Below are 20,992 nucleotides of genomic sequence, written 5' to 3'. Positions count from 1 at the left end.
GGAAAGTAGCCTATCAGGTTGCATCACAGCTCGTTTTAGGAACAGCTCTGCCCAAAACTGCAAGAATTTGCAGAGTTGTGGATGTCGCCCAGTAATCATACAGATCAGACTCCCGACCATTGACTCCATCTACACTTCACGACGCCTCAGAAAAGCAGCAAACATAATCAAAGATTTGTCCCACCCCGGTCATTTCTCCTTCTCCCCGCTCCCATCATCCAGAAGATACAGAAGTTTGAAAGCGTGCAACACCAGACTCGGGAACAGCTTATTCCCCTCTAACTTCGGGCCTCAAAATGGAACTACCATAAGCAAGGGCACAGTCTGATTGGACGCCGTGCAAAGAAAAAAGATTTTTACAGTACACGTGACAATAATAAACCTAAACCTGTTTTGTTCCGTGTTTTTTTTGTTGTCAGAATCTAGATGTAGGGCTGAAGCTTGTATGGTATGGAACCAAGGTGCTTATTGAGGGAGCAGATGCAGAAACATTCGCTGAGGGAGAAATGGTTACTTTCATCAATTGGGGTAACATTTACATCACTAAAATTAACAGGTAGGAAAGTATGGAAGTTGCTACTATTTTGAGAGGACCTAAACTTTATTTGATTATTTTAGGCTCTTTTCAAGAATTCAGAATATATATTTGCTTTAATGAAACTTTCTGTTTTAGAGATTCCCGAGGAAAAGTTGCATCGCTTGAAGCAAAGTTAAATCTAGAGAACAAGGATTACAAGAAAACAACAAAGATTACATGGTTAGCTGAGACTGTGCAAGCTCCATTGATTCCCACAGTATGTGTCCACTATGAGCATCTAATAAGTAAACCTGTCATTGGCAAGGATGAAGATTTCAAAGAATATGTTAACCGAAACAACAAGGTAATTATTTATAATGCTTGCCTGTTAGTATTAGTTACCACTTAGAAATTCAGTAATATGAATGGAATATTCTTGTACAAAACATGTTATTCTTGTACATAACATGGGTTAGGCTGCATTTGGAGAGGATACATATACCTATGTATCCTCTCCAACATTCAGTTTCATGTTTTCTCTGAAACAAAGAAGGCCAAAAGGGGTTTCAAGAGTGTTTAATAATCATATGCCCCAAAACGGAACAATGAAATTATTTCTTGCAGCAGCACAACAGATATGTAAACATGGGATTCTGCAACATGATAATTGACAACAAAAAAGAAGTTTGGTATATATAAAAACCCAACAAACATAATAGTGCAAAGCCAAAAACAATGTTCCCCCAAGTCTACGTAGTTTGGAGCTCAGTTGGAGATTATTGTGTTTAATAGTCTGATGGTTGTTGGGAAGAAGCTGCTCCAGAACCTGGACGTTATAGTTTTTAGGCTCCTAAACCTTCTTCCTGATGGAAGGAGTGAAGTGGCAGGATGGTGTAGGTCTCTGATGATATTGTCTGCCTTTTTGAGTGAATGATTAATTGAAAAGAAAATACTTTTTTTAGAAAGAAGAAATGATGTTGGGTGATCCCTGTCTGAGAGATTTGAAAAAAGGAGATATAATTCAGCTGCAAAGAAGAGGATTTTTTATCTGTGACCAGACGTATGAACCAGTTAGGTGAGTTGTTGTAGTGATATGACTCGTTACATGGGAAGAATATCCAACTAAAGAAAAGGTATTTATGTGTAGGAAGGAACTGGAGATGCTGGTTTAAACTGAAACTTGGGTTTAATGATCTGATGGAAGGAGATTTGTGTTTAAGCGGTGACAAAAATGTAACTATCATTAGATATGCTAACTTTCTCTCATTTTCATCATTTTTCATTTAATGCAATAAAAGCCTCTAAAGTATGTCAGATCATTCTTTGGCATTATAGTCAATTGTAATATTTGCCTTAAGACAAATATGTGGAGATACAAGTTCTCTCCAGCTTATGAATACCTAGTCTATGTACATTCTTGCGTTGGGTGCAGTGGGTGCAGCAGCATCTATGGAGCGAAGGAAATAGATAACGTTTCAGGCCGAAACCCTTCTTCAGACCTGAAACGTTTCGGCCCGAAACGTTACCTATTTCCTTCGCTCCATAGATGCTGCTGCACACGCTGAGTTTCTCCAGCATTTTTGTGTACCTTCGATTTTCCAGCATCTGCAGTTCCTTCTTGAACACATATATATACAAGCTAGTTTGTGCTGTTTCCATATTCAAAGAGCTACATAATACCACAAAAAAAAAGCTTTTAAAAAAGGGAGTGTTAATAATTTGATTGACATCAGCTGTGTGATTTGCTGGTTTTAATTTAGTCCATACAGTTGCAAAGAATCTCCTTGTGTTTTGATCTACATCCCTGACGGACATACCAAGGAAATGCCTACTTCTGGTTCCAAGGAGAAGAGTAAATCTGATACAGTCAAAGTGGTAAGAATGACTATTCAAGTGTATAGACTGTTAACATTTTTCTTTAATCTCAATTAATGTTCTCTTGTGGAAATTCATAATTTATTCACCATAGAATCCTCTAGTGGTCCTTGGCATTATAGATGCCAGTCTTCAGCCAATTCCATAAAGTCCATGTGAGAGCAAGAAACATTAAAGGCACTGGAGATAGCAAAGGTTATATGCCATAAGAACATTCTGGCAATAGTTTAGAAGACGTTTTCTCCAGACTTTCCACACCCTTGGCCCAGCTGTTCCAGTACAGCTTCAACACGGACACCCATGCAACAATGTAAAACATTACCTGGGTATATCAAGTCCACAATAAGAAGCAAAAATGGAATCCTCCCAATTACTGTCCCGTTAGTTTAATCTTCATCAACAAAATGATGGAACAGATAATTGTTAGTGCCATCAAGCAGTACCCAGAATTTCCAGTCAATGTGGGCTATTAGTTTCTTACACAAAAACTGTTCCCATTTATGTCCCGAGGTGTTCAGTTCAGGGCCATCCAGAAGAAGAGTGTCGATCCGAAATGTCGACAGTCAATTTCCCTCCATAGATACATGGAGCGCAGCACCTGAACATACCTTAAGCAATGCTGGCAAACATATCTCATTCAAACACACATGCACAAAAATCACACATTTGACAGCACCCAGTGGAGAATACCACAATTGTTGACAATTTCCCACTAAATGCAGGCCATATATTAAAGATATGCCAGAAACCTGGAAGACAGGCAACCAATTGAAAGTGGAGTCTAAAACAAGAATCTTCTCAAACTCTCGCCACTAGACACTCGGGAGCGCCAACAGTGTCACCACAAAATCCTCTATATCTATTACCAGGATATCGTTAGCATTTTTCCGCAGGACAACATCATAAGCACCAAGGTTCTAATTACACCCAGTCAGCACTAATGGGCTATGCCATTCACTATGCCAAAACATTTCAATTTCTGTCACAGCAAAAGATTACCAGGAGGACATTGGCAAAAAAAATTCAAGTAATATCTCCGTGTCTCCTTGAAAATGTGTAATTTCCCTACCAAATCCTGGGAATGCTTCATGCATGACTTTCCAATGTGATGAAGGAGCATTGAAGACCTTGCAGTGAGCCCAGCATAAATGGTGAAAGAATGGAGCATGTTCCACAGTCTACCCATCTACTTGTCGAGCACTTTCCGCCACACCTATAGTAGAGTACGCAGATCTCGCACTGACCTTCGCAACTACTTCGGAACTCAAAGAACTGGAGAGGAAACAAATAATGTTTGACCCCCTAGGGACTACCTATGACCGACAAATAATCAACACTTCAGCAACAAATTTCACACACTCACACTCGCACACTCTCTCTCCCTTTATTGAATGAGTTCATGTTGCACCATCTCATCTTCCATAAACTTTGAGTGAAACACAGCAAATATGCCTCTAAATTACCTGCTTCTTTAAGACAAACTATGACATCCAATCTACTTTAAATTAAAATTAAACCAGTCATATGAGGACTTTCTTTTTAATTGCCATTAAAACACAAAGCACTTCTGGTATAACACCTGGATAAGCGCTTAACCAAGAAAGCCAAGCCCAATTCCAAAGTAGTAGCTAAACTATTTATACATACTATAAGGACAATAACTTACCTCATATTCAGTAATAAGCTGCCTACATGTTGACAAACACACAAGCTAAATGTTTAACCAAGAAACATAATCCATACAAATAGTAAATTATTTGTATTCTAAGGTCTAGTTTCACTGATTTTATAACCATTTTTTTTATTCCTTTAGGTTAAAACTGATTCTGCAGCTACAAATGTTTCATCACCTGCCTCAACAAATGATGCAATAAACCTTAATGCACTTTACAATAAAGTAGCTCAACAAGGTGAGGTGGTGCGTGAACTAAAGGTAAAGAAAGCATCGAAAGAAGAGGTGGATATTGCAATTAAAGGATTGTTTACTTTAAAGGCTGAATATAAGCAAAAGAGTGGTACTGAATACAAGCCTGGCAAGCCACCAGCATCAAATGACAGTCCTCTCCCTGCACCCAAGACCACAGACACGAATATTAGCAAAGTTCTCCATGACAAGGTGTCTCAACAAGGAGAGGTGGTTCGAAAACTCAAAGCTGAAAAAGCAGCCAAGGTACATTGTTTCCACTTTACTTCCTCTTTAGAATATGTAAACAAGTATAATTGCTTTTCACTGACAAATAATTGCAGGTTTTTAATTATCTTTGATTGAACTTTTGTTATTTAACTGGTTCCTCACTATGCCAAAATATGGGTAAATGTAAATCAAGCAGATAAAACCAACTGGAAAATAAAACTATAGGCACTGGAAATGTAAAGAAAAAAAAATACTGGAAAAACTCAGAAGGTCAAATGGTATCTGTGGGATGAAATGGGAAAGGTTTCTGGTCAAAGACCCTTATCAGACTGGTCCTGTAAAGCCCCTGTCTCACTTAGGAAACCTGAACGGAAACCTCTGGAGACTTTGCGCCCCACCCAAGGTTTCCGTGCGGTTCCCAGAGGTTTTTGTCAGTCTCCCTACCTGCTTCCACTACCTGCAACCTCCGGCAACCACCTGCAACCTCCAGGAACCACACGGAAACCTTGGGTGGGGCGCAAAGTCTCCAGAGGTTTCCGTTCAGGTTTCCTAAGTGGGACAGGGGCATAACGCTTTGGACCTGAAACCTTGACCATTTCTCTTTTCGCAGATGCTGCCTGACCTGTGTTTTGTAGCATTTTCTTTCTTTATTTCAGATGAAACTAGCTTTCCACTTGCTTTCTACATAAAGTCTGTAATGATGCAATCACTGATATTGCAATTGAATTGTTAAAATTTCCTGAGCCTTTTTCACAATATGTAATAACTTTTAATTGATGCAAGCATGGGACGATGAAGCAGCCGTATTTTGTAAGGTGTGGTGAGGTGGGTATTTCCTACCCTAATCTAGCTACACTATTGTTTTATTCTGCATATATTCTCACTAGCCAAGCATTCAGAAATACATGTTGAAATATTGGAATAGTGAAGTCTTCTGCCTGGTAGTCCAGGCCTTGGATTGATATACATTCTCTTGGCTTAGTCATAAAAATGATTTTTTTACCGCAACTGCTGTACCTACTTCAATTAATTCCGATATATATCCCAAAAACTTTTTTCAAAAAAGTCGATTCCATTGTTACAAGTTGTGTCTGGGATTATAAGAATCATAGAATAAGTAAAAAACATTTATGTAAATCAAAGATAAATGGAGGTTTGGCTTTGCCAAATTTCTTCTTTTATTTTTGGGCAGTCCATATTAAAAACATGAATTTCTGGCTGGAAGAAATGGATCAACAACCAGATTGGCTAATGATGGAAAAGGAAGACTGTCTACCTTTTGAAATTGGACCGATCATATTTGCCCCCACAAAACTGCACAAAAAAACCTATAAAGAAAACCCCATAATACATAGTGGAATACGAATTTGGAAACAAATAAAAAAAGATTTTAAATTGAATAATATACCACTCTGCCTTCCCATTGTAAATAATCCTTTATTCAAATAATCCTTTATGGACAAAGGTTTCACACAATGGAAAAATTATGGAATCAAAAATATAGGACATCTTTATGGGAAAGGTACTTTTCTTACATTTCAAGAGTTACAACAGAATTATGGACTGCACTCAAATAATTTCTTCAGATATCTACAAATTAGAGATTATGTTAAATCTAATACACAAGTCTACAGGAATAGGGAAAGAAATTCTTGATGAATGTCTGAACAAGCATCCTAATACTGAAAAACTAATAGCTTATATTTATAACACCCTACTAAACAACGAGGTACCACCGACCGAACCATATAGATACAAATGGGAAAATGAAATAGGTCACCCTATCACGAAAGATATGTGGGACGAAAGTTTACAACAAATACATCAATGTTCATTAAATGCCAGACATACTTTAATACAATTCAAGGTCTTACATAGACTACACTACTCTAAAATAAAACTAAATAGAATCTTCCCACAAATCTCTCCTATTTGTGATAAATGTCTACATCTAGAGGCTAATTTAACACATACGTTTGCAAACTGTATAAAACTTAAACATTTCTGGACTGATATTTTTGAAATAACTTCAGAAGTTATTAATACAAAACTGGACCCAGACACAAAATTAATAATACTTGGAATATCAGAACAAAGCTTAACACTCACAACAAACCAAAGAAATGTCCTCAACTACAGTATAATAACCGGGAAAAAATTAATATTAAAATTTTGGAAAGGCCCTACAACCCCCACAATTAAAATGTGGACTACGGAAATGTCGGAGACCCTATACTTAGAAAGAATTAGACTTGTCTTAATGGACAAACAAGATCTTTTCCATAAAATTTGGGCTCCATTCATTAACTATCTGAAGGGATAGATTGGCACAGCACGAGGACCCAACTGAAACTTGAACTCAGGAACAGATGAAAAGCTATACTTTATAACCTACGAACCTATCTCCATTGACGTATTACAGGTAACCCATTCCACCTCCCTTGTTTTTTTTTCTTTCTTTTTAATTTGTAACTTTCTACCCTCTCTTTCTCCCTCTTTCTATAAAAAATAAAAACAATAGAAGCAGAAGCAATTGATAATGGAAAATTTTAATAATGTATGACTGATGTATATGAAAAAATTTTTTTACTATAATATGTAACTACATTTTATAATATGTCTACTTCTAATAAATAAATTAAAAAAAAAAAAAAAAAAAAAAAGAAGTGGCACTATGGAAGATTGAGAGGAGATGAGGATTTTCCTTTCAAGTTGTCATGGTGGTGGCCCTTCTGTAACGACGATGGCGGGTTGTGCAGTCTCAATTCTGGTGAGTTCTGACGGCTCATGAGTCCAATTCGTGAGCCGCACACTCGAGGGCTGTGGGGGCAGATAAAGGTAATCGTGGGCGGCAGCCTTCCTCCTCTCGCTGGCTTTGGTAAGTCGCTGTAGGCGGCGCTCCTCGAAGCTGCTGGCTGCTGTTCACACTGCTGCGCGCCAGCGTGTTCTGTCACTGGCGCAGGCTTCCAGTTGCTTGGGCGCAAGACCACAATAGTGGAGATGGTCCTTGACGCAATCTTTGTACCGCTTCCTCGGATGCCCATGTTTCCTTTCTCCCTGGGAGAGCGCGCCATAGAAGAGGCATGTGGGTTTCATCCATCCTGATGACGTGCCCAGTCCATCGGAGTTGTGCTTTGATGATCATTGCCTCGATGCTTGTGAAGCTGGATCCATCCAATACTTCAAGGTTGGGCACTTTGTCCTGCCAGCGAATGCCCATGGTGGACCGTTACGAGCGCATATGGAACTTCTCAAGTTGACGGATGTGATTCCTATACAAGGTCCACGTTTCACAGCCATAGAGCAGGCTGGAAAGCACAACTGCTTTGTAGACTTTGAGTTTAGTTGACAGCTTGACGATGTGGTGGTTCAACACTTGTCACTTATTTAGCACAAATATATCAGTACATCCCCCTTTTCCGCTCGTTGTAAAACAATTCTATCACCTTTTTTGTGATTTCACATCAGTTTAAGGTGGTCTATTTTGTGTAATTTGAAAACAAAATTGTGGTTATTTTACTTGAAATGCAAGTGCAATATGAAGACAAAGAAGCATGCAGATTCAGAAACCGTATATGTTTATTTCTATCTAACAGTTTCTGGATTTCTATGTGTTTCTATTTTATTTAATTTTTGTTTTTATACAATTATCTCTTTATGGTTCAGGTTCAGGTGGATGAAGCAGTGAAAATACTTAAAGACTTAAAAACTGAGTTTAAACAGAAGACTGGTGAGGAATATAAACCAGGAAAGTCACCTGTTGTAGTGGCAGAAGCAGTAACTCCAGCCAGGGTCGTCTGCTCTACAGAAGCGTCAGGACTTGAAGAGAAAACACTGTATAGCAAGGTGGCAGAACAAGGAGAGGTTGTACGCAAACTTAAAGCAGAGAAAGTTTCAAAGGTAACACAGTAGGATTTTTCAATTATTGAACCCATTGCGAGTCATAGAAAAGAGTAAAAAGTAGCCATGCTTTCAGTTTGTTATATTCCAAAGAAATGTGCTTCTCTGCTCAAACTGAGGTGGATATTTAAGTTGAAGGAAGGCATTGACCAAGGTATGAATTATAAATTAAGATTTGGATAATAACACTGACATTCAGGATGCTACCTTCCATTAGAAGCTGGAAACAATCTCATATTGCTGAGAAATATTTCTATATTCACTATATTCATTAGCTTTTTTCCTCGTATAGTGGAGTCCAAAAAACTTGTTAAATTGGCATCAATCTCAGTCAATAAAACTAGAAGTGCACTGCCCACACATCTTAAACACACGACTTAGGTTGTCCTGAATTGAGTCAATACTCTTCTTATCCCCAGGGCAGGAAGGCCTTCCTGATGGATTAGGTTTTCCATTTTTGGTTCTATAAGTTTAGTGTATATTATAGTTTAATGTAACATGATCTTAGTGACATTATGCAATCTAAATTTGGTTTCATCATTTTTTCATGTCTCTCCCTTAATTTTTCCAGGCTTTGATGGATGCTGCTATTGCCTTGCTTCTTGATTTGAAGGTCCAGTACAAAGCTTTAACGGGATCAGAGTATAAACCAGCTGCTGGTGGTGATGACCGGAGCAAAAATAAGAAGGAGAAACAAAATAAATCTGAGAAGCAGAATAAATCTGAAAAACAAGAGGAAAACAAGAAAAACACATCAAAAGAGCAGGAGCAAGGTTCAAGTAGTGGAGGCGCTGGTGAAGGTCAAGGGGCAAAGAAGCAGACCCGGTGAGTAAACATCCAGACACATTTAATAAAATGGCGCTGCTAAGAGTAGAGACTTGATAAACAAGATCATTATTTGGAAACCGAGTGGATATTGTAATCAGAATTTAATTGAGTTTAGAGACACAGCACAGAAACAGGCTATTCGGTCCACCGAATCCGCACCAACCAGCGATCCCCGCACACTAACACGATCCTACACACACAAGGGACAATTTACACATACACCAAGCCAATTAACCTACAAACCTGCACGTCTTTGGAGTGGAGGACACCGAAGATCTTGGAAAAAACACACGTGGTCACAGGGAGAACGTACAAACTCCGTACAGACAGCACCCGTAGTCTGGATCCAACCCGGGTCTCCAGCACTGTAAGGCAGCAACTCTATCGCTGCGCCACCTTGGCTGCCCATATTTTGAGTTCCCATTTGGCCCCAATCTGAAAATCCGATCAAATGGGAAATTCACTCTGGTAGCACAAAAATTGTCAAGTCAGGAATACAACCTCATTTAATCTGTCAGCATTTGATTCAATTTTTAAATAAGCGTTTCCTTTTATAGAAGTTGTTAAATGCCAAATAATGACACACTTGTGTGGGCACACCTGCATATATCTTTGAATCTACCTTGGATTTCCTGAGCAAAAGCAGGAACTGCGAAGGTCAAGTTTAGGATACCGTTGACATGCTTGAAACAAATGTTAATGTTACACTTTATTTGCTCCTCATGAAAGTGAGGGATACATGTGCTAAACATTTTGCTACCAGATGTCAGTGGAAATGGTTGGGAAAAAGATGGGCCAAGTACCAAATAAAAGAATGCATCCAAACCTACTTCCACCCATGGTCTGAGAATACCTTCTGAGCATCGGTGTCGGCACTTTACTATACTACATTTTTGTAGACCATTACGTTGATATTGTGTTCAACATCAAACTCATGGAATTATTGATGGTAAATGTTTGTTCAATTGTCTTTAAAATCCAAGAGGAGCAGTAATTCATTAAAAGAATAAGCACACATAAGTGGATTGAATGCTATCTTTCTATGGTAGAATTCCTCAAATAAACCTTAAGATGCTCTCAATAATGCTACATAGAGTTTATAAAGATGCAAGAAGAGAGATATTTTATTAGTGCATTGCCTGTGGAATTTTGCTTTTGTCATGGAGTCTGGAAGTATGGAAATATTTTTGAAAATGGGCACAAGAACCTTTTATTATAAAATTTAGATTCTGCTAGAATTTAAAGATTTTAAATGTAGAATTTATTGAATAATCAGAAGGTTAATTTTGTTATGCTTCTAGGAATGTGAAACTAGAAATGTAAAGCATGTGAGGGAGTTATTCCTATTACTAATTATTAGTCACTATTGCTTCTGACTGATGCTCTTTTTATAGATTGGGCCTCGAAGCTAAAAAAGAGGAGAATCTGGCAGATTGGTATTCACAAGTAAGTGTGTGATTTTCTTTTCTTTATAAGCTGGCCAGGAAGTAGTATTATAGTTGTGTGAATGGCATTTTCATGCTTTTGAGTTGCCCTGAAACCAACCCAAATGCTTTTGTGCCCATTCAGTGTAATTAGCAAAAGTGTTTTGGTGTACTCAATAGTGCATTCCTGCAAACAGCAATCGCACTTGGTGTAGCATATGAGCTGTCTTGATTGTTGGTATCTGCTATGATACATTAATTGTGATGGTTTGAAAGCACCCGCCTTACTTACTTTTCTATACCATATATATATATATATACCATATATACATATACATATACATATATATATATATATATATATACCACATATATATACCACATATATAAATCACTTGGATGTTTAACAATGCTGTAAAAGCATATTCCAATTTATTTATTTAGTTCTAAATGTTTGTTTATAGAATTATTCAACTTTTTGAAAGTGTAAATATACAATGTACAAATTTCTTTAAGTAAACTGAGTTTAAAAATAACTCATAATTAAAAACATTTTAATTATGCGTAAATAACTAAAATTAAAAACATTTAGATTCTAAATTGAAATATCTAAGATGCATGAGGTTCGTTTTAACCTGCATTGATCAATTCCTGCCCTGATTATGAAGTTGTTTTCGGCTTCTTCAAGTTATTACAGCAGTAAGATGTCTTCCTGATTGTAATTGTAATTAATTTGTAGTTAATTTATTAGCCAAGTATGTAAACATGCAAGGAATTTGATTTGCCAACAGTCAAAAAAGCAACAAGATACATAACCACATAAAAATTAAACATAGAATTAAACAGCCACCACAACGGAGTGAGAATCCCCAGGGCACACAGCCTAAGCGGAGACCCACAGCCATCATTTCAATATCCTGACCACACACACGCTCCTTCACCGTGATGTGACCAGAGTTGTACCGACTGCTGTCACTCCCTCTACAGCCCCTGTCCGCCTGAACAGTCAGAAAGCCGTCCACACTCGCACTGGACTCCAGAAGCTCCTGTGGTTGGAGCTCCCGCAGTCAATCCCTAACAAATGGACCGCCAGCTCCACGATGTTAAAGCCTCAGTGCAGATGGAGATACGATTAAAAAGTTGCAGCTCCGTCAAGGAAAGAGATTAAAAAGGTTTCCCCCAACCCCCACCCCCACATAATATAAAAACTAAAAGGTACACTAAAAACACTGTGTCCTTCATAATGTTTGGGACAAAGACCTAGCATTTATCTATTTATTTGCCTCTGTACTCCACAATTTGAGATTTGTAATTGGGAAAAAAATCACATGTGGTTAAAGTGCACATTGTCAGCTTTTAATAAAGGCCATTTTTCTACATTTTGGTTTCACCATGTAGAAATTACAGCTGTGTTTACACATAGTCTCCCCCCCCCCCCCCCCCCCCCCCCCCCAAATTCAGGACACCTTAATGTTTGGGACAGCAATGTCATGTAAATGAAAGTAGTCATGTTTAGTATTTTATTGCATATCCTTTGCATGCAATGACCGCTTGAAATCTGCGATTCATGGACATGACCAGTTGCTGGGTGTCTTCTCTGGCGATGCTCTGCCAGGCCTGTATTGCAGTCATCTTTAGTTTTTGCTTGTTTTGGTGGCTAGTCCCCTTCAGTTTTCTTTCAGCATATAAAAGGCATGCTCAACTGGGTTCAGATCGGGTGATTGACTTGGCCACTCAAGAATTTACAATTTTTTAGTTTTGAAAAACTCCTTTGTTGCTTTAGAAGTATGTTTGGCATCATTGTCTTGCTGTAGAATGAACTGCCGGCCAATGAGATTTGAGGCATTTGTTTGAACTTGTGCAAATAAGATGTGTCTATACACTTTGGAATTCATTATGCTACTACCATCAGCAGTTGTCTCATCAATCAAGATAAGTGAGCCAGTACCTTCAGCAGCCATTAATGCCCTGGCCATAACACCTCTACCACTGCGTTTCACAGATGACGTGGTATGGTTTGGTCCTTGGGCAGTTCCTTCTCTCCTCCATAGTTTGCTCTTGCCATCACTCTGATTTAGGTTAATCTTCGTCTCACCTGTCCACAAGATCTTTTTCCAGAACTGTGGTTGCTCTTTTAAGTACTTCTTGGCAAACAGTAACGTGGCCATCCTATTTTTGCAGTTAACCAGTGGTTTGCATCTTGCAGTGTAGCAGTATTTCTGTTCATGAAGTCTTCTGCGGACAGTGGTCATTGACAAATCCACACCTGAGGAGTATTTCTGATCTGTCGGACAGGTATTGGGGATTTTTCTTTATTATAGAGAAAATTCTTCTGTCATCAGCTGTGGAGGTCTTCCTTGGCCTGCCAATCCCTTTGCGATTAGTAAGCTCACCAGTGCTCTCTTTCTTCTTAATGATGTTCCAAACAGTTGATTTTGGTAAGCCTAAGGTATGGCTGATGTCTCTTAACAGTTTTATTCTTGTTTCTCAGTCTCATAATGGCTTCTTTGACTTTCATTGGCACAACTTTGATCCTCATGTTGATAAACAGCAATAAAAGTTTCCAAAGGTGATTGACTAGGTGCTGAGAGCTCTCTTATACCTGCATTAAGGAGACAATTAAACACATCTGAGCAATTACAAACGCCTGTGAAGCCATGTGTCCCAAACATTATGGTGCCCTGAAATGGGAGGACTATGTATAAACACAGCTGTAATTTCTACATGGTAAAACCAAAATCTGACAATGGCCTTTAATAAAATCTGATAATGAATACAGAGGCAAATAAATAAAGGATGGGTCTTTATCCCAAACATTATGGAGGGCACTGTACAAGTAAACAGACCAAAACAGCAAAAGAAGAAAAATACGAGATAGATTATTGGCACAGTTGCCATGTACGATGTACAAATGAAGAGTGAAAATGTACTAATAACGCATTTGTTATGAATTTCATTAAACTCAGAAAATGTTATAATAACACTAAGATTATAGCTGTCCTTTTGCCTGAACAGTCGTTATAATATGTGCAATATTTGTTCTTATTGTACAGAGGTCTTTTTTAACGTGTTGTTTTCCTTGGCTGTATCCAGGTCATTACAAAATCCGAATTGATTGAATATTATGATGTTAGTGGCTGCTATATTCTCCGTCCATGGTCATATGCTATCTGGGAAGCCATCAAAGAGTTCTTCGACCGTGAGATTAAAAAAATGGGGGTGGAAAACTGTTACTTCCCCATGTTTGTGTCACAAGCAGCCCTCGAGAAGGAGAAATCTCATATATCAGATTTTGCCCCGGAGGTAAGAATAAATGCACTTGACAATCCATGTGAAATCTAATTGACTTGACTATCAGCCTTGAATTTATTCAGTGGGTGCAACCATGTTTTCATTTACTTGTTCCACAAAATCCGCAATTTTCGTTCATTTGAAATAGTATTTAAAATATTGTATTCTAACGATGTAGATTACTTTGAAGTAATTAATTATCATTTTAATTAAATTAGGTTGCTTGGGTTACGAGATCAGGGAAAACGGAGCTGGCAGAACCAATTGCTGTTCGACCAACAAGTGAAACTGGTATGAAATATCTTAATCAAATCTTTTATTGCCTTTTCTTACTGATAGCTATGATATGACCATAATGAATTACAGAATATCTTGGAATGCCATCGAGACACCTCTAAGTGATTAACATCTAATTTTGTAGCTGCTAAACAGAGAAGCCAATTTAATCAAAGTAAAATGCCTCAAATTGCCAATAAGAAAAATGCCCTGTTATTTTACTCTTAAAAGTTGATGATACCGTGTAATTCTGGACATCAGAAGAACCCCTTAGTGCATTCCTTGCTCTCTGCGAAATGTTACACTTTCTCCAACATTCATCTAACTCGGCAGACCTGGAGAACTTTTACACAAAGCACAGGATCTACTAGAGTGATTGAATTTGCAATCTGTTTACTCATGATTGCAGAAACCATTCAGGTCCATAATTCTTTGATGGCTCTGGAATAAGCCTCCATTTTCTATAATAAATGTTTCCTCCTTCAAATATTTAGCCACTTTTTTTGATGTCCACGGCTGTTTTTGGTAGGACCTTCCATTATCTTGATAGTCATCTACTTTATAAATAAAAGCTTCTAACCTCTTCCATTTTTCATTAGCAAAATTCTTTAACTTGTGCCTCCAATTACAAAATGTCCAAAATAGTGGAAATGGTGTTTTTCTGAACTACCGTAATGAGGCCTACTCATAATTCTGGTGGCACCTGTAGGATGTCGTAATCATTTTGGCTCGAACACAGCATGAAAAACTCTCCTTCTTGCCATCCTCATAGTGAAACTAGTAAAACAAAAGTGCTGGAAATACTTATCAGGTTATACAGGGTCTTGGAAAGATTGATATGTTTGGCTATTCGTCAGAAGGAAATGTTTAAAAATGTTTCTCTTGTGAAGAAGAGCTATTTGTTTCAATGATGAGGGCTAATTTTCTCTTGTGTTCATTTTGTTAGCTATGTACCCAGCTTATGCCAAATGGGTCCAATCACATCGTGATTTACCAATCAAGCTCAATCAATGGTGCAATGTAGTGGTAGGTATTGAAGTTTGCTTGCATTAATATATTTTATTGTGTATTTGTTTAATTCCAAGTTTGATTATACAAAAGCTAGTAAGGTCAGTGGAAATTAGGTAACATTATAAAGGAAAGGAGAAATCAGGAGAAATCTGTCGTTCAGCGCCGCGTGGATTGGTCTTTTTTTTTAGTTAGCAAAATTGTACTGACCACTCTTCTGCATTTTACAGTAGCTAATTCAGATATTTCATTATAAGGAACTTCAGAATGCTTTATGGTATTAAATAAATGGCATAGGAATGAAGGCTAAGCAGGGTAGTGCTACATAAAATATAGAAGAATGGGAAGTGACTTGCTGAAATATGTAAGATTGTGAAGGGGATTGAAAGCCTGGTTGCAGCGAGGATGTTTCCTTTAGTAGAGTTGTCTAGAACTTGAGCTAATATTTCAGAATAATGCATTTCAGATTGAGATGAGGAATTTGTTCTTGGAAACTTGTATTCTTCGGGTTTCACCAGCCTTGTGAGCTGAAAGATATATTCAAGGCAGAAAATTACTGATATCTATACATAACTAAAGCTCTGATCTTGTTATCTTCCGGTTTGCGCAGTCATTCTATTTGCGCATAAACGGTACGCAATAGCGCTACGATTTTTCACCAGCTTGCTCACCGTTTTCACCAAGTTTCGTTCCAATCGGTGGTCTAATGTAACAGGTTTAAAAATCTTAAAAACCACGCGTGCGCAGATCAATGCCCCTTCCTTCGCCATCGCGTCTTTACCCCGGTCCGCCCCTTCCTGCGCCATCGCGTCTTTACTGGAGCTGAGGATGGCTGGCGAGGTGAAATGGCGAGAGGGTTGAGAAACTGCCTGACCTACGTCAGCTCCTGCTCCATCTGTTCCTCAGTTGTTGAAAGGGAAAAAAAGTGTGATAACCATACTTAAAAACCAGTCAGAATTCAACAATAAAATATGGGGTTTCAAACTTCTAACGACAATGCAACTTTAGTCAAACTTTTTCGTGTTCTTCATAAATACTAAAGAATATTAAGAAAATATTTTTCCTTTATGTCCCTCCATTGGGGAGAAGGTCTGGAGCTTTCTTATCACTAACCCTTGCATTTCAACAAGTACCACCTTGGTACTTTATCTTTTAAAAACTTGCTGTCTTGGCTGCTTTTCAATTTCCTCTACTTGTTATTTTCTGTAGTGAAGACATAAACATTCAGTATTTTCTTTTACAGTAATTTATTATTGTTTGTAAAAGTTAGAATTATGTGATTACATTTGGTTTGATTATTATTGTCACGTGTAGCAAGGTACAGTGAAAAGTTTTATTTTGCATTTTCTCCACAGCGCTGGGAATTTAAGCACCCACAACCATTTCTACGCACTCGTGAGTTCTTATGGCAGGAAGGACACACAGCGTTTGCTAATCGTGAAGAAGCCACAGAAGAGGTAAGGCATCGAGAGGGTTGCAGTTCACTATTCCTAAACATTATTTTCAATAACTTGTATCCTTGTGCATGTGAAAACATTCATTTAAAACAGTCACAGTTAACCATTCATCTGTACTAACTTGTTGTCATACTATTGTTTACATGGGCATGGTTTATGGTTACACTTTACTGGATGTATCAAGTTTATAGCTTGGGATTTTGTTTGGTGCATGATGTTAATGAGAATGCAAATTAGCTGCTACTAAGAGCCACTGGGTGGAGCCAAATTTCAGTTTTAGCCGGACATTGGAGGAATCCAAATGTTGAATAGTTAACCCTCAATATACTGGACCATCGAGCGGGGAACGGTGTCCGTTATTGCTGATTGTCCACTATAACTGATTAATAGTGGAAACAAAGAATTGCAGATGCTGGTTAATACACAAAAGAACACAAAGTGCTGGAGTGACGCAGTAGATCAGGTAGTATTTGCATAACATGGATAGGTGATGTTACAGGTTGGGACCCTTCAGACTGATTCAGTTATTCCAGTACTTTGTGTAGTTTCACCTTAAAACTAGGTGCCGATGCCGTGGTCTACACCAGCGAGCCCTTCGTCACCAGCTGTCACACGGTCCAGTTGACACGGCTGTTGTCGCTACTCGTTGTAGCCCCTGGCCGGCAGTGCTTTCTTCAGGCTGCTGCCAATGACAAGTGGTTACCATGGGGCTCCCTCCGCTCTCATCAGCTGCCGCTTCTTTCTGTTGGCCGTCGCATTGTCCGTTTCCCGCTCCATCACCACTTCCTCCTCCTTCCGCTGCTTTGTCCATTCCGCCATTCCTCCCCCACCCCAACACCGCCTCCTCCCATCGTTCTCCACTCTGCCACTCCCCTTTCCTCCTTCTACCTCAGTCACTGACATCTTCCAAGATGGTATGTCAGCGACTGCAGGAGGGGGTGGGAGGGAAGAGGCCGAGTGGACAAAGTGACGGCCTTGCGAGTCGGGTAGCATCAGTTGGTTCGTCTGCTATAATCGGAATCCATTATAAAAGGGTCTGTTAAAACAAAGGTTTACTGTACTTGCCAATTGCCTTTTAGACCAACCATAAGCAGTCATATTAGCCTAATTTGACATTTATCTGCTGCTGTTTGTAGCAAATCTGATGCATTCACTTATTGTTAGGAAAAATGTTAGGAAAAAGATTGTTCAACTAAAGGATAATAAAAGCTAAAAGACCCATTTCTCTTACTTTTCAAATGTTATCTGTTTTCAAAATGTGAGTATTCCTGCATTATGAACTGGGCATTATTGCAAACTTTACATTTATTGACTGAAATTTACTGTTGTAGGTCTTGCAAATTCTGGAACTCTATGCACGAGTGTATGAGGAGTTGCTTGCAATCCCTGTGGTGAAAGGAAGAAAAACTGAGAAAGAAAAGTTTGCAGGTGGTGACTATACAACTACAGTGGAGGCCTTTGTATCCGCCAGTGGAAGAGCTATCCAGGTGTGTATATGCAGGAATCTAGATGGTATATAGGGATCTGAAATTTTCATTGAATCTGCAAAACAATTAAGTATTTTATTTCAAGTGTTCTGCAAAATAACCCTGAAAAAAAATGGCTGTGAGTTTGCTACAGTTGAAATTCAATAAATATCAACTTTCTGTGGAGCCTGTATTTTTTAACCATTTTGAAAAAAATCTTTCAAATGTATTTTAATGTTAAAATTACATGATTGTAATACTCTATTGAACAATATTCAACAATCTTTACTTAGGGTCTCAAGTCTAATGATTTTGGATCGATCAAATTGTACTTTTTTTTCTTTCAGTTAGATAGACTGAATTAATTTCAATAGTGCGTTTGTAGGAGATGAATTTCTCTGGTATTGAATAGCATTTGATGTATAATTTTAAAATTGTAGGGTGCCACTTCACACCACTTGGGACAGAATTTTTCAAAGATGTTTGAGATCGTTTTTGAAGATCCAATGAAACCTGGAGAGAAACAATTTGCATATCAAAACTCTTGGGGAATTACAACCCGTACAATTGGGGTCATGACCATGATCCATGGTGATAACCAGGGATTAATATTACCTCCACGAGTTGCTTGTGTGCAGGTATGTATTTTGTTTGTGACAGGTTGGCCGATTAATGGGCTTGTGTTAATTGCATGTTCAATCAGAAGTTAAATTTGAACTAGTTTGTGGGAAGACAAGTAATACATGGTAATGCAATAATAAAGGTTTTCATTTTGCAAATGTTATGATATCAAATCTCCCATACCAGTTCTCATGGAATATTGGATACTGTAGATATACGAGTAAAACAGTTGTTTGGTAAGGTAGAATGTCCTATTCTGTGATTACATTCAAAGATTAATTACTTTTCAGAAAATTATTCAGACCAGAGACTGAGTTCTGAAAGCTAAGGATATAAATTTTAATGATAATAAATAGATAATATATTCACACGAGCAAAGTACAAATTTATCAGAATTTCCATTTGCTAAGCAAATCAATGCATGGATCTGTTGTTTCACAATTAATTACTAATTTTTTGCAGGTTATAATAATACCTTGTGGTATCACTAACAACCTCTCAGAAGAGGACAAAGAATCTTTAATAAAGAAGTGCAGTCAATATCTTGACCGATTGATGAATGCTGGAGTCCGTGCTCGAGCTGACTTGAGGGATAATTATTCACCTGGCTGGAAGTTCAACCATTGGGAGTTGAAAGTGAGTGGATAAGTTGTTTAAATTCAAATTTAAGAAATTTCTTGGGTTAGTTGTGTTTCCAAAGTGCACTCTGATTTCACCTCAATAAGTCACAGTTATTGATGATTTGAGATAACATGGGAAAGATACTTTTTCAAGGCTCCACTAATTTGCTATCGTATCCTCCTAGCTTCCACCATGCAGAAAACAACAATTGTCAACAGCAAGGCATGGGAATTAGCCATCATCCTGGGAACTGAACACGTTTCAGTTTTATATTGCCCTCAGAGTTTTTGCAGTTAGGATCTTCATGCATTGAAGGCACTTTTTTATTTGGGAGTGGCAGGATTGGTAATCTGAACTGCTTATGAAGGCTTTGAAACCTGAATGAGAAGACCCTGAATTAACTGAGATGTCTTTGCCACTGTCAATTTGGTTGTGCTGTGTCATAGAATCTTACAGTGTGGAATAGGGCCCTTTAGGCCATCTTGCCTACACCAGCCAAAATGTCCCAACTGCATTTGACTCTCATTCCTCTAAACCTATATTAACGTCTCTTAAATGTTAGTCTCCTTTTGGAATCTAGCAGGGTTGTCAGCATCCCACATTTGCCAATCTACCTGCTAAGCATGCTACTCTGTTTATTTCCAACAACCTAAAATGGTTGTGAATATTTTAGTATATTCATACATAAACATTCAAACTGTTAGACAGCCTGTTGGCCTTGGGTCATTACTAATGATTGCTCATTGAAAGGTGCTTTTGGTGACAAAGTTGCCATGACGATGGCTGATGTGATTTTTGTATTTCTTAATGTCTCTTGTATTTTTGTGTCAGAATTCATCTTTTAATCTGAATTTCCGACCTATGCTTTATGCTGGAATGGCCAGTACAGGCAGCTTGCTGGTCAATGGGAGATTAATGAAACCATCAAGTGGGCTGAATTCAGCCCACAAACCATTTGTTCTGTGGCTTTAATGTTTTTTTGCACAATAGGTTTCAATGTCCTGCAGCTTCAATATGACTAGTAACTCATCTAGTTCAATTAACCTGAAACAAGAAAGTCAGAAAATGCTTCTAGTTCCAGTAAATATAATACATGAAAGTAGAAGAAGGGTTTTGACCCAAAACGTTGCCTATTTCCTTCGCTCCATAGATGCTGCCTCACCCGCTGAGTTTCTCCACCATTTTTGTCTACCTTCGATTTTCCAGCATCTGCAGTTCCTTCTTAAACAATATAATACATGATATTATTTATCTTAACTCTATTCTTTCCCCAAAGGTATAGCCTGACTTTTGTTTTCTGCAGTTCCTATTTATGTTTCAGACCTTCCTCCACTGCAATATTTTGCTTTTTGTATATCAGTAAATGGAATTACTGCTGAGATTGTTGGTATGGTGCATGTCTGACAAATGCAATGCAAGCATGATGGACATTGCTCATTTTAGTTAACATTCCTGATGGTTTCATCTAGTTTATTGTTTCGTGAGTGACGTGCAGCATCGGACCCAACACTAGAACAAGATGATTTTATTTTCGATGAAGAAGTGGTAGTAGGATATTTTAAATTTCTAATTTC

At 38.2% G+C, this 20,992-nt stretch overlaps 1 protein-coding gene across 2 annotated transcripts in view; it reads left to right on the top strand.

The window, feature by feature from the left end:
- eprs1 (glutamyl-prolyl-tRNA synthetase 1) overlaps positions 1-20,992 on the top strand; it is a 58,669-nt gene that overhangs the window by 30,931 nt on the left and 6,746 nt on the right. For both annotated transcript variants that reach the window (XM_033025374.1, XM_033025375.1), the window contains 15 exons: positions 420-556; positions 674-881; positions 1,480-1,592; positions 2,278-2,392; positions 4,206-4,562; positions 8,193-8,426; positions 8,998-9,251; positions 10,649-10,700; positions 13,772-13,981; positions 14,188-14,260; positions 15,192-15,271; positions 16,609-16,710; positions 18,042-18,197; positions 18,617-18,814; positions 19,260-19,433. In XM_033025374.1, coding sequence (XP_032881265.1) covers positions 420-556; positions 674-881; positions 1,480-1,592; positions 2,278-2,392; positions 4,206-4,562; positions 8,193-8,426; positions 8,998-9,251; positions 10,649-10,700; positions 13,772-13,981; positions 14,188-14,260; positions 15,192-15,271; positions 16,609-16,710; positions 18,042-18,197; positions 18,617-18,814; positions 19,260-19,433 — 2,463 coding nt within the window. The remainder of the gene's footprint in view (positions 1-419; positions 557-673; positions 882-1,479; positions 1,593-2,277; positions 2,393-4,205; positions 4,563-8,192; positions 8,427-8,997; positions 9,252-10,648; positions 10,701-13,771; positions 13,982-14,187; positions 14,261-15,191; positions 15,272-16,608; positions 16,711-18,041; positions 18,198-18,616; positions 18,815-19,259; positions 19,434-20,992) is intronic.

Source organism: Amblyraja radiata, chromosome 8 (assembly GCF_010909765.2).
Source record: "Amblyraja radiata isolate CabotCenter1 chromosome 8, sAmbRad1.1.pri, whole genome shotgun sequence".
NCBI lineage: Eukaryota > Metazoa > Chordata > Chondrichthyes > Rajiformes > Rajidae > Amblyraja > Amblyraja radiata.
This window is presented reverse-complemented; position numbering and strand designations above follow the sequence as displayed.